General features: G+C 42.5%; 1 protein-coding gene across 1 annotated transcript in view; it reads left to right on the plus strand.

The window, feature by feature from the left end:
* LOC111952931 (cyclin-dependent kinase 17) overlaps positions 1-14,529 on the plus strand; it is a 50,998-nt gene continuing 36,469 nt past the window's right edge. Inside the window, exon 1 of the mRNA XM_023971957.2 lies at positions 1-332. Within this exon, the coding sequence (XP_023827725.1) occupies positions 277-332 (56 nt within the window). The 5' untranslated portion in view covers positions 1-276. The remainder of the gene's footprint in view (positions 333-14,529) is intronic.

Consider the following 14,529-nt stretch of genomic DNA (forward strand, 5'->3'; position numbering starts at 1 on the left):
GGCACCGTCAGCAAGCAGTAGTCAGGCAGGCACACACCCCTCAACACCGATCCATCGTCATCATCGGTTTCTCACGCTGGTATGTTCTCCAACCGAAAAGGGAACAGTTCACTCGCTACTGTCCCCCCCACAAAGGTTCTAACTTCGAATCCTCGATAGCCATGGCGGGAGCRACATCCTCGCGGATTTAGGTGATATCATTGGAGATAATAAACTACTACATCGAGACAACAAAGCATTCCTCTTTTTACATCGAGTGGAAAGACGGCATCCGGCATGAACAGAAGCTCCGGGGACGGGGACACCGGTCGGAACAACGCACATCGTTTCTGGTGAGGGCTATGGTAACATTTTTCTGATGGGTCCTTACGAAATTGCAGCAAATGCCTACTGTGCAAGTGGCTTGATGATAGCAACGAGTTGTGGCGGCCACAACAAGACACATTCCACCCCGCGTTGTCACAAAATGGGGTAACAATGTTGCATTGTTTACTTCACAGCGCTCCCCAATGTATGTATGTATGTATGTATGTATGTATGTATGTATGTATGTATGTGTGTGTGTGAATGGCTTTCTGTTGTGGGGGACAGGCTGTTTCTATTCAAATTGGCGTTGTCCCGTCCTGCCTATTAGGCTGTGGAAGGTAAACTGGATACTCTCCACACAGAATAATTAAACATTTAAAAGGTACACAGACAGGAGCTAAGCCACTGCTGTCATGTTTAAAAAAATATGGGATAGATAAGCGTGCGAAATTTGGAAGTGCTGAATTCGCAGAAATACTGTATGTTGTCGTTTTAATGAGGAAACCACCGGGTTTAAGAGGAACTAAACGAAATTATTAATTGAAAATATATTTGGCAAAAACCACCACTAATAACACCACATTGTCCCTACTAGTTATTGTACACTACAGTATGCAGACTTATGCATGATTGTATCGACTTGGCTTGTATTCCCTATTGTAAAGTGATACCCCAAATTCATATACTGACCTACATTTCAAATCCATCTACATGTTTGTCCTATAAATGTTTCGGAAAACACAAAGTAATCTCTGCTGTAAACCAGGCTTGAAATATTTTTTAATTACATAATGGGGGGGGGGGGCATTTTTGAATGAAATAATATTACAGTTTACCCATAGTATATATCCCCATTCCCCCCCAAAAAGGAGGTACGAGTTAAAATATCACAGGAAGCTATCGCAGTGGTATTCAATGGATTGCAACCAGTATCCATGTATTTATTCCTTGTGTTATTATTTCTATATTTATTGTTGGGAAGGGCTTGTAAATAAGTATTTGAAATAGTAGTGATTCATTTGACTTGAAAACCTTTGAATTATGTTTGTGTGGAGATAGATACATGGCAATACATTGTTGGCATGATGGAGCCTTGCCATTTGGCAGACAGAACCCTGTAGAGCAGGTTTACAGTAGACTACAGGAAAGTGTCTGTGGGTTCAAGGGTGACGCAAGTGGTAGTCAGTTGTTTTCATGGCATTCCTTCCTTTTGTTGGGATTCCTCTTCCTTTAATGGTTACTGTTTGACTGGGCTTAACCGACCCTCTGTCTGTGGTGTGTGAGGGGGGGGGGGGGGGGGGGGGGGGGGGGGGGGGGGGGTTGGCAGGATGTCCTGAAGGAAGACGTCATTGTTCTGAATGCGAGCTCACAGAGGAACAGTACACACACGAACAGACTGCTGACCCAGAGCAGCCACTAGCTGCACGTTTAGTTTAGCCTGGAGCTGATCATTATAGTGTTATTGATTACCTGCATTGTAGAGTTGTAATAACCTATGTGTATATAGTTGTAGTCCTTCTCGGGGGTTGGTTGCAGTGGAAGTTGTAGTTTCTCTCATGTCAGCCTGTGATTCAAACGTTAACCCATGTTTAGATCTGGTTGTGGGGCTGTTTCTTCTTTTTGGTTCAGAAATGTCAAGCTTTTGTGTGTAAATACCCCTTTGTGTTACATGGTGCCCCACTGAGGTTGTAAGGAGATGGTTGCCACCAAGGTGGAGTTGAGTCTTTCCTGTGTGTGTGTGTTTGACGTCGTTGTATTACCTTGGTGAAGACATTTGGGATGGTGGTGGGATTGTAAGGCAGGGTAACGTGACCTTCTGTGAAACAGCTGTAGCCACGCACCACTGATCCCCACAGGGTAGGATGGGTAGGATATATCAGATTGTGCTCTCTGAGGGTGTGTGTGTGGGGTTGGGTGTGTATGCGGACGGCTTGGGACGGTGTGTGTGCTATCACACTTGTCTCTATAAGCTGCACATGTGCGTGGGTGCGCAGTTTCCCGAGACTGTCTCGCCRCTCCCCCGGGGCTGCAGTGCAGAAGAAATAGTAGCCCACTGAGAGAAGTGCGAGATTGAACTTACCTACAACTTTCTAGAGCAGTGGGCACCAACTTGTTGATCTCCATGGCATTCCTACACGATTGCCAAACATTTCTGTACAAAACCCAGTGATAAAGCCTTGTATTGGTAGGTGCTCCCGATTCAGTTGCCCAGCTCGCCAGGTAGGCGAACGCTCTTCGGCGCATGTGACTAATAAAATTTGTTTTAATTCCATTGCATTGACATTCATTCAGCCCGTACTCTACGCAGCCCGTACTCTACGCAGACCGTACTCTACGCAGACCGTACTCTACGCAGACCGTACTCTACGCAGACCGGTGACATAACCAGTCAGAACTGCAGTAGGAAATATCACATTTACATAAGTTTTCAGACCCTTCACTCAGTACTTTGTTGAATCACCTTTTGCAGTGRTTACAGTCTTCAGTYTTCTTGGGTATGACGCTACAAGCTTGGCACACCTGTATTTTGGGAGTTTCTCCCATTCTTCTCTGCAGATCCTCTGAAGCTCTGTCAGGTTGGATGGGGAGCGTTRCTGCACAGCTATTTTTCAGGTCTCTCCAGAGATGTTCGATCAGGTTTAAGTCCGGGCTCTGGCTGGACCACTGAAGGATATTCAGAGAMTTGTCCCGAAGCCCTCCTGCATTGTCTTGGCTGTGTGCTTAGGGTCRTTGTCCTGTTGGAAGGTGAACCTTCGCCCCAGTCTGAGGTCCTGAGCCCTCTGGAGCAGGTTTTCATCAAGGATCTCCTCTGTACTTTGCTTCGTTCATCTTTCCATCGATTCTGACTAGGGATGCATGATATATCGATGAACATATCGGACGATATTAGCTAAAAATGTCTAGTTTAATGCCAAAGTTAAAAACCGATGTCAAAGCAACCTTGCATACCTATATAAACGTAGGTACATGATGTAATGACGCCATGTCAAATTTTGCGCTACACGTGCAACACAGCATTCATAACCTAGCCCACACAATGTCTGCTGTGTGGATCGAGCAATCAACAAGTCGAGCAGTCATTTGAAAGAGTAAGAACATTTCAGCGAGACAACTCAAAGGGGAAATCCATTAAAGCCAAGATAATGGCATTCATTGCCCTTGACAATCAACCGTTCTCTGTCGTGGGTGATGTTAGCTTTCGCCAATTGGTCGAGCACCGGTACACACTACCAAGTATGCTATTTTTCAGATGTTACCTTCCCGGAGATACACAGTAATAGCGTCACTGCTATTAGCTTCACGACATACATACTATGGAACGCGGTTTGGGTCAAAAAAGGTACAATAGCACTGTCAAAGCTGTACAAAAAAGTTTGCAAACAAGCAAACCCCAGCATAATTTGTTCGACCGCAACTTCTGGGGTAGCTAGCTTTAGCTTGGTACCTAGCTAGCACCAATACAACCAGCCTGAAAACAATGATCAGTAGAAACTGCAATCATTTACATTATTCTTAGCAATGATTTAGGAATCCTTGTAAGTATTAGCAAGGTTGCCACTTGTTGTTCGCCTATTGAACTTGAAGTTCAGTTCATGAAAATAAATAGCAAGCCAGCTACTTCACCCTGTTGCCAAAAGCTAACGTTAGTAGCAGCCAGCAAGCTTCATCTGGCTAGTGAAGCTCGACCGGACCGAGTTATGTCTTGTGAAGCTAACCACAATAAGGATTAGGCACAATAGTGGAATATGCAGTTTGCCTTCAAAATAAAAGTATGTCATTGACAGTGATGCAAATGAACACAAATAGTAGAATTATGCCCTACTTTTTTTTTGAAGGCTAACCACAAAGTCCACTATTGTGGCTAGCTTAACATAGATGGGTCGGACCCCCATTAATCAAAAAAGAACTGTCTTATAGATTAGGTTTGTTTTAGATGATGACACCTAGCTATATAGTTAGCTAGCTAACTATATCTACTGAAACAGATTATGTCGTTTTGCTATGTCTTTGGGAAGAACATTGTTTGCATCCATGAGCTAGCTAGCTTTTTTTTAATGACCAGCACTGTAGGTGCGCGAGACAACGTTACCAGCATCATAGCATACGTTTCGATGAATCGTGACATGAAATACGAGTGATAGTGTAATCAATGTGTAATAACTACGTAAAAAATGAATGAACGCGTTAAATTGTGACGTGCAGTCATATTCAGGTCCTGATTGGTCAACAAGCTTATTTGACACGTCAAATAGTGTTTTATTTACATTTTGACACGCAAAGCCCAAATGGCATTCCATAGAAATCCTGGTTGAGAATGAAACRACTGAAGAAATGGACAATGAAACAGCACAGCAAGTAAGTGAAAGAAATAGGTTTTGATTATGTTTTATTGGTAATGGGGACATACGTAAATGCCAACAAAATAACTTTTTGGTGTGTGTGTGTGTGTGTGTGTGTGTAACCTTTAACTAGGCAAGTCAGTTAACAAATTCTTATTTACAATGACGGCCCAGACAACACTGGGCCAATTGTGCGACGCCCTATGGGACTCCCAATCACGGCCGRATGTGATACAGCCTGGATTCGAACCAAGGACTGAGATGCAGTGCCTTAGACCGCTGCATCCGTGTGTGTGTTAACTATTTAACTGTACTAGAATGCTTAAAAGGCCTCTAAAATGTTTAATATCGGTATCGGGTTTTTTGGAAAGGGAAAATGTTGGGTATCGGCCAAAAATGTCATATCAGTACATCACTAATCCTGACTAGTCGACCAGCCCCTGCAAAACTGCCACCACCATGCTTCACCATAGGGATGGTGCCAGGTTTCCTCCAGACGTCACACTTGGCATTCAGGTCAAAGAGTTCAATCTTGGTTTCATCAGACCAGAGAATCTTGTTTCCTATGGTCTGAGTGTCCTTTCGGTGCCTTTTGGCAAACTTCAAGCAGGCTGTCATGTTCCTTTTAGTGAGGAGTGGCTTCCATCTGGCCACTCTACCATAAAGGTCTGATTGTTGGAGTGCTGCAGATATGGTGTGTTTCTGGAAGGTTCCCCCATCAGATGACACAGCAGTGGTAGGCTGCTCTCGAGCTCTGTCAGAGTGCCATTGGGATCTTGGTCACCTCCCTGACCAAATCAAAGTTTATTTGTCACGTGGGCCGAATACAGCAGGTGTAGACCTGACAGTGAAATGCTTACTTACAGGCTCTAACCAATAGTGCAAAAAAGGTATTAGGCAAAGAAATGAAACAACAGTAAAAAGACAGGCTATATACAGTAGCGAGGCTATAAAAGTAGCGAGGCTACATACAGACACCGGTTAGACAGGCTGATTTGAGGTAGTATGTAGATATGGTTAAAGTGACTATGAATTAGAGGTCGATCGATTAATTGGAATGGCCGATTAATGAGAGCCGATTTCAAGTTTTCATAACAATCGGAAATCGGTATTTTTGGACACCGACTTGGCCGATTTTACATTTTTATAACATTTTTTATATATATTTTTTTTACACCTTTATTTAACTAGGCAAGTTAGTTAAGAACACATTCTTATTTTCAATGACGGCCTAGGAACGGTTGTTCCCCTTGTTCAGGGGCAGAACGACAGATTTTTACCTTGTCAGCTCGGGGATTCAATTCAACCTTACAGTTAACTAGTCCAACGCTCTAACCACCTGCCTCTCATTGCACTCCACAAGGAGCCTGCCTGTTACGCGAATGCAGTAAGCCAAGGTAAGTTGCTAGCTAGCATTAAACTTATCTTATAAAAAACAATCAATCAATCATAATCACTAGTTAACTACACATGTTTRATGATATTACTAGTTTATCTAGCGTGTCCTGCGTTGCATATAATCGATGCGGTGCGTATTCGCGAAAAAGGACTGTGCTTGCTCCAATGTGTACCTAACCATAAACATCAATGCCTTTCTTAAAATCAATACACATAAGTATATATTTTTAAACCTGCATAATTAGCTAAAGGAAATCCAGGTTAGTAGGCAATATTAACCAGGTGAAATTGTGTCACTTCTCTTGCGTTCATTGCACGCAGAGTCAGGGTATATGCAACAGTTTGGGCCGCTTAATTTGCCAGAATTTTACGTAATTATGACATAACATTGAAGGTTGTGCAATGTAACTGGAATATTTAGAGTTATGGATGCCACCTGTTAGATAAAATACTGAACGGTTCCGTATTTCACTGAAAGAATAAACGTCTTGTTTTCGAGATGATAGTTTCCAGATTCTACCATATTAATGACCTAAGGCTCGTATTTCTGTGTGTTATTATGTTATAATTAAGTCTATTATTTGATAGAGCAGTCTGACTGAGCGATGGTAGGCACCAGCAGGCTCGTAAGCATTCATTCAAACAGCACTTTTGTGCGTTTTGTCAGCAGCTCTTTGCTGTGCTTCAAGCATTGCGCTGTTTATGACTTCAAGCCCATCAACTCCCGAGATTAGTCCTATAATTCCTATAATAACTACAACCTAAAACTTCTTACCTGGGAATATTGAAGACTCATGTTAAAAGGAACCACCAGCTTTCATATGTTCTCATGTTCTGAGCAAGGAACTTAAACGTTAGCTTTCTTACATGGCACATATTGCACTTTTACTTTCTTCTCCAACACTTTGTTTTTGCATTATTTAAACCAAATTGAACATGTTTCATTATTTATTTGAGACTAAATTGATTTTATTGATGTATTATATTAAGTTAAAATAAGTGTTAATTCAGTATTGTTGTAATTGTCATTATTACAAATAAATAAATAAAAATAAAAGAAATCGGCCGATTAATCGGTATCGGCCTTTTTTGGTCCTCCAATAAATCGGTATCGGTATTGGCGTTGAAAAATCATAATCGGTCGACCTCTACTATGCATATATGATGAACAGAGAGTAGCAGTAGCGTAAAAGAGGGGTTGGCGGGTGGTGGGTGCGACACAACGCAGATAGCCCGGGTTAGCCAATGTGCGGGAGCACTGGTTGGTCGGCCCAATTGAGGTAGTATGTACATGAATGTATAGTTAAAGTGATTATGCATATATGATAAACGGAGAGTAGCAGCAGCGCACAAAAGAGGGGTTGGGGGGCACAATTTGCAAATAGTCCGGGTAGCCATTTGGTTACCTGTTCAGGAGTCTTATGGCTTAGGGGTAAAAACTGTTGAAGCCTTTTTGTCCTAGACTTGGCACTCTGGTACCGCTTGCCATGCGGTAGTAGAGAGAACAGTCTATGACTGGGGTGGCTGGGGTCTTTGACAATTTTTAGAGCCTTCCTCTGACACTGCCTGGTGTAGAGGTCCTGGATGGCAGGCAGCTCAGCACCAGTGATGTACTGGGCCATACGCACTACCCTCTGTAGTGCCTTGCGGTCAGAGGCCGAGCAATTGCCGTACCAGGCTGTGATGCAACCAGTCAGGATGCTCTCGATGTTGCAGTTGTAGAACCTTTTTGAGGATCTCAGGACCCATGCCAAATCTTTTTAGTTTCCTGAGGGGGAATAGACTTTGTCGTGCCCTCTTCACGACTGTCTTGGTGTGTTTGGACCATTCTAGTTTCTTGTTGATGCGGACACCAAGGAACTTGAAGCTCTCAGCCTGCTCCACTACAGCCCCGTCAATGAGAATGGGGGCGTGCTCGGTCCTCCTTTTCCTGTAGTCCACAATCGGTTATGTTGAGGGATAGGCTGTTATTCTGGCACCACCCGGCCAGGTCTCTGACCTCCTCCCTATAGGCTGTCTCGTCGTTGTCGGTGATCAGGCCTACCACTGCTGTGTCGTCTGCAAACTTAATGATGGTGTTGGAGTCGTGCCTGGCCATGCAGTCGTAGGTGAACAGGGAGTACAAGAGGGGACTGAGCACGCACCCCTGGGGAGCTCCAGTGTTGAGGATCAGCGTGGCAGATGTGTTGCTACCTACCCTCACCACCTGGGGACGGCCCGTCAGGAAGTCCAGGATCCAATTGCAGAGGGAGAGCGTGATCACACAGTCGTCCGGAACAGCTGATGCTCTCATGCATGCCTCAGTGTTACTTGCCTCGAAGGTAGCATAGAAGTGATTTAGCTCGTCTGGTAGGCTCGTGTCACTGGGCAGCTCACGGCTGTGCTTCCCCTTGTGGTCTGTAATAGTTTGCAAGGCCTGCCACATAAGACAAGCGTCGGAGCCGGTGTAGTATGATTTAATCTTAACCCTGTATTGATGCTTTTCCTGTTTGATTGTTCATCGCAGGGCATAGCAGTATTTCTTGTAAGCTTCCGGGTTAGAGTCCTGCACCTTGAAAGCGGCAGCTCTGCCCTTTAGCTCAGTGCGAATGTTGCCTGTAATCCATGGCTTCTGGTTGGGGTATGTACGTACAGTCACTGTGGGGACGACGTCCTCGATGCACTTATTGATAAAGCCAGTGACTGATGTGGTGTACTCCTCAATGCCATTGGAAGATTCCCGGAACATGTTCCAGTCWGATAGCAAAACAGTCCTGTAGTTTAGTATTTGCTTCATAGACTGTGTCACTGGTGTTTGAGGGAGAAGGAGAGCTTTGTACGCCTCTCTGTGTGTGGAGTACAGGTGATCTAGAATTTTTTTCTCTCTGGTTGCACATTTAACATGTTGATGGAAATTTGGTAGAACTGATTTAAGTTTCCCTGCATTAAAGTCTCTGGCCACTAGGAGTGCCGCCTCTGGGTGAGTGGTTTCCTGTTTGCTTATTTCCTTATACAGGGTACATGCTGACTGAGTGCGGTCTTAGTGCCAGCATCTGTCTGTGGTGGTAAATAAACAGCCATGAAAAGTATAGCTGAAAACTCTCTAGGCCRGTAGTGTGGCCTTCAATTTATMACAATATACTCTACTTCAGGCGAGCAWAATCTAGAGACTTCCTTAGATTTCGTGCACCAGCTGTTGTTTACAAATATGCACAGACCACCCCCCCTCGTCTTACCGGAGTGTGCTGTTCTATCTTGCCGATGCAGCGTATATCCCGTTAGCTGAATATCCATGTCGTCATTCAGCCACGATTCCGTGAAACATAGGATTTTTGATTTTGATTGGTTTTTGCTGTCTCGTTGGTAGGATATTCGTGATCGTACCTTGTCTAGTATTGATGGTAATGGCGAGTAGTATTGATGGTAACGGCAGCTTTCCCACTCGCCTTTTCCGGGTCTTGACCAGGCATCCTGCTCTTTGTCCTATGTACCTGCGTCGCTTCCTCTTGCAAATAACGGGGATGTTGGCCCTGTCGGGTGTTTGGAGAATGACCAAGGCCCTTCTCCCCCGATTGTTCAGTTTGGCCAGGCGGCAAGCTCTGTGGGACCTTAATATAGATAGAGTTGTGCCTTTCCAAATCATGTCCAATCAATTGAATTTATCACAGGTGGACTCCAATCAAATTGTAGAAACATCTCAAGGATGAACAATGTAAACAGGATGCATCTGAGCTCAATTTAAAATTTAATAGCAAAGGGTCTGAATTCTTATGTAATAAGGTATTTGTTTAAAAATATATATAAATTAGCAAACATTTCTAAGAACCTGTTTTTGCTTTGTCATTATGGGGTATTGTGTGTAGATTGATGAGAATTATTATTATTTCTGAATCAATTTTAGAATAAGGCTGTAACGTAACAAAATGTGGAAAAAGTCAAGGGGTCTGAATACTTTCCGAATGCACTGTATGCAAATAGACCATTGCCATATATGGAGCTGTGCCATTTACTTTGAACTGGACTGTGTTTACAGAATGAATGTGCTTGTTTTGAGATCAAATGTGCTTGTTTTGAGATCAAAGCAAGAGCTGCATGTAGCCACGTGTAGACATTTTGTGAATATCCTTTGCTAGTTAGTGAGTTAATAGTCCAGTTATAGATAATTTGTACTTAGCAATAGGGGAAAGATTGCTTCTTACAAGAGCACAAAAAGTGCACATTTCTAGACATATTTGAAAAGCGAGTCATGTAAAGAGATTTMGTTTTTTGTCTTAAAGGGGCAGTGTTGTATTTTGAGACAGTCTTGAATAAGCTAAATAGGCAGTGGGTAGAATAATTTGTCTGATTCTCTGTAATAATGGTATGGGAATAATAATGCATTTTATTTTGTAAAGTGTTTTTTGCATCAAACAACACAACATTTTCAGTCTCCTCCTTGTCTGAAGGATAAGTGGATAAACAGGTTAATGTCAGGCCCTGTATATTTTTTCAAACGTGTCATGGAATGTAGGCCTACATTGAACACCACACATTGGCTGCTACTGTAGGCTGAATGATAGAACAGCTATTTCCATGTTAAAATGTTATGGGATGCATTTTCTCCAGATTATTTTATGGTAGGCCACTCTAGTAGGCCTACATTATGATCAAATAGCCACAGAAGCCATTTGGCCACGGTTAAAACTGTAACTTAAAGCGGGTACATCCTCAGTGTTCATAGTAAACACACAATGTTCACGTTTGCGCTCAGCAGACCTGAAATTTGCTCGGTGCCTAATTTTATTTTAGGGAACTGTGTGTGTGTGCGTGTGTGTGTGTGTGTTTGAAATGCCAGCAGTAAGTGCATATATGCATTCTGTGAATGCATTTTTGAGTGCCTTCCTGTGTGTGTGTGAGCATAAATACGTGTTTGTGTATGAGCATAACCGTGGGGGTGCGTGTGTGTGTGGTGGACAGGGCTCATGTTTAAGCGACCAGGCCAAGGACAGCTGGCTGAAGGTTAGTGTCCGCCTCTCCCTAGTCCTCACTGAGCAGCTGCCATGAAACACACACACACCACACACAGAATCCACACCACACACAGAATCCACACCACACACTCCCCCCGTCCCGTAACTCTGGTCTATACATAGCCATTCATACAAACTCTTCCTCTTTCTCTACGGTATTAAMATAGGAATTCTGGCACTCAGSCTCCGAAAGCRGCCCSTCCTGAAATGCAGTTGCGATAGACAACACATGCTCGTGTAAGCAAAATTTGTGGCCTCCCGAACTCTCACCGAACTCTTTTTTTCTTCTTCTTCTCACTTTACAGTCAGGCTGAATGTGAAAGTCTCACTCAGCATACAGTAGCCACCCAGCAGTCAGAGGGTTCGGCTTCGGGGTGAAGTTTCCCCTTAAGTACAGATCTAGGATTAGCATTCCCTCTTGCCAATTCTCACCCGAAGCATTAGTGGGGGAAATGGAAAACCGACCCAAGATCAGCGTTTAAGGACAACTACACCCTACACCGAGTGTCAGCTGGTTAAGACCCTATTTGGTTAGATGGATGAATGTAGACATTACACTCAATGATTCTCAGGTATTATTACATGTTAATAATATAGATATTGTCTATGGTTAATATAATATTGTTTACACTATTGTAAGTACAGTGTTACTACACAGGTACAAGAGTGCAGTGTTAGCCTTTCCACTGTTTTGGCACGAGCATGAATTAAGCATGCATCCCAAATGGCACCCTATTCCCTATATAGTGCACTATCTTTTACCACATCCCTATGGGCCCTGGTCAAAAGTAGTGCACTACATGTACATAGAGAATAGGGTGAAATCTTGGACACAGACTAAGTGATCATGCGATGTATGACTTATATATATATATATATATATATACAGTTGAAGTCGGAAGTTTACATACACTTAGGTTGGAGTCATTAAAACTCGTTTTTCAACCACTCCACAAATTTCTTGTTAACAAACTAATAGTTTTGCAAGTCGGTTAAGGACATTTTACTTTGTGCATGACACAAGTAATCTTTTCCAAAAATTGTTTACAGACAGATTAATTTCACTGTATCACAATTCCAGTGGGTCAGAAGTTTTCATACAGTAAGTTTGACTGTGCCCTTTAAACAGCTTGGGAAATTCCAGAAAATGATGTCATGGCTTTTAGAAGCTTCTGATAAATTATGTCAATTAGCCTAAGTCAATTGGAGGTGTACCTGTGGATTATTTCAAGGCCTACATTCAAACTCAGTGGCCTCTTTGCTTGACATCATGAGACAATCAAAAGAAATACCTAAAAATTGTAGACCTCCACAAGTCTAGTTCATCCTTGGGAGCAATTCCAAATTGCCTGAAGGTACCGGGACATTCGTCTATACAAAACAATTAGTACGCAAGTATAAACACCATGGAACCATGCCAGCTGTCATACCCCTCAGGAAGGAGACGCGTTCTTGTCTCCAAGAGATGAACGTACTTTGGTACGAAAGTGCAAAATCAATCCCCCAGAAACAACAGCAAAGGACCTTTGTGAAGATGCTGGAGGAAACAGGTACAAAAGTATCTATATCCATCAGTAAATACGAGTCCTTATATCGACATAATCTGAAAAGCTGTTCCAGCAAGGAAGAAGCCACTGCTCCCAAAACCCACCATAAAAAAGCCAGACTACGGTTTTGCAAACTGCACATGGGACAAAGATCGTACTTTTTGGAGAATTGTCCGCTTGTCTGAGGAAACAAAACAGAAACTGTTTGGCTATAATGACCATAGTTTATGTTTGGAGAAAAAGGGGGAGCTTGCAAGCCGAAGAACACCATCCCAACGTGGAAGCATGGGTTTGTGGCAGCATCATGTTGTGGGGGTGCTTTGCTGCAGGAGGGACTGGTGCACTTCACAAAATAGATGGCATCATGAGAGGGGAAATTATGTGGATATATTGAAGCAACATCTCAAGACATCAGTCAGGAAGTTAAAGCTTGGTCGCATATGGGTCTTCCAAATGGACAATGACTCCAAGCAAACTTCCAAAGTTGTGGCAAAATGGCTTAAGGACAACAAAGTTAAGGTATTGGAGTAGAGGTCGACCGATTTAATCTGAATGGGCCGATTATTTAGGGCCGATTTCAAGTTCTCATAACAATCGATAATCTGCATTTTTAGACACCGATCATGGCTGATTACATTGCACTCCACGAGGAGACTGCGTGGCAGGCTGACTACCTGTTATGCGAGTGCAGCAAGGAGCCAAGGTAAGGTGCTAGCTAGCATTAAAYTTATCTTATAAAAAACAATCAATCTTCACACTAGTTAACTACACATGGTTGATGATATTACTAGTTTATCTAGCTTGTCCTGCGTTGCATATAATCGATGCGGTGCATGTTMATTTATCATTGAATCACAGCCTACTTCGCCAAACGGGTGATTTAACAAGCCATTCGCGAAAAAAGYACTGTCGTTGCACCAATGTGTACCTAACCATAAACATCAATGCCTTTCTCAAAATCAATACACAGAAGTATATATATTTTAAACCTGTATATTTAGTTAAAAGAAATTCATGTTAGCAGGCAATATTAAACTAGGGAAATTGTGTCACTTCTCTTCCGTTCATTGCACGCAGGGTATATGCAACAGTTTGGGCCGCCTGGCTCATTGCAAACTAATTTGCCAGAATTTTACGTAATTATGACGTAACATTGATGGTTGTGCAATGTAACAGCAATATTTAGACTTATGGATGCCACCCGTTCGATAAAATACGGAACGGTTCCGTATTTCACTGAAAGAATAAACGTTTTGTTTTCGAAATGATAGTTTCCGGATTTGACCATATTAATTACCTAAGGCTGGGTAGCCTTCCACAACTTCCCACAATAGTTGGGTGAATTTGTCCCATTCCACCTGACAGAGCGGCGTGTAACGAGTCAGGTTTGTAGCCTCCTTGCTCTCACACGCTTTTTCAGTTCCTCCCACAATTTTCCATAGGATTGAGTCAGGGCTTTGTGATGGCCACTCCAACAGAGGTCGACCAATTATGATTTTTCAACGCTGATACCGATACCGATTTAATGGAGGACCAAAAAAAGCGGATACCGATTAAATCGGCCGATTTTTATATGTATGTAATAATGACAATTACAACAACACTGAATGAACACTTTATTTGAACTTAATAAATACATCAATAAAATCAATTTAGTCTCAAATAAATAATGAAGCATGTTCAATTTGGTTTAAATAATCCAAAAACAAAGTGTTGGAGAAGAAAGTAAAAGTGGCAATATGTGCCATGTAAGAAAGCTAACGTTTAAGTTCCTTGCTCAGAACATGAAACATATGAAAGCTGTGGTTCCTTTTTAACATGAGTCTTCAATATAAGAATAATAAGAATTTGTTCTTATCTGACTTGCCTAGTTAAATAAATAAAGGTCAAATATTCCCAGGTAAGAAGTTTTAGGTTGTAGTTTTATAGACTATTCTCTCTATACATTTG

Source organism: Salvelinus sp. IW2-2015, linkage group LG26 (assembly GCF_002910315.2).
Source record: "Salvelinus sp. IW2-2015 linkage group LG26, ASM291031v2, whole genome shotgun sequence".
Taxonomy (NCBI): domain Eukaryota; kingdom Metazoa; phylum Chordata; class Actinopteri; order Salmoniformes; family Salmonidae; genus Salvelinus; species Salvelinus sp. IW2-2015.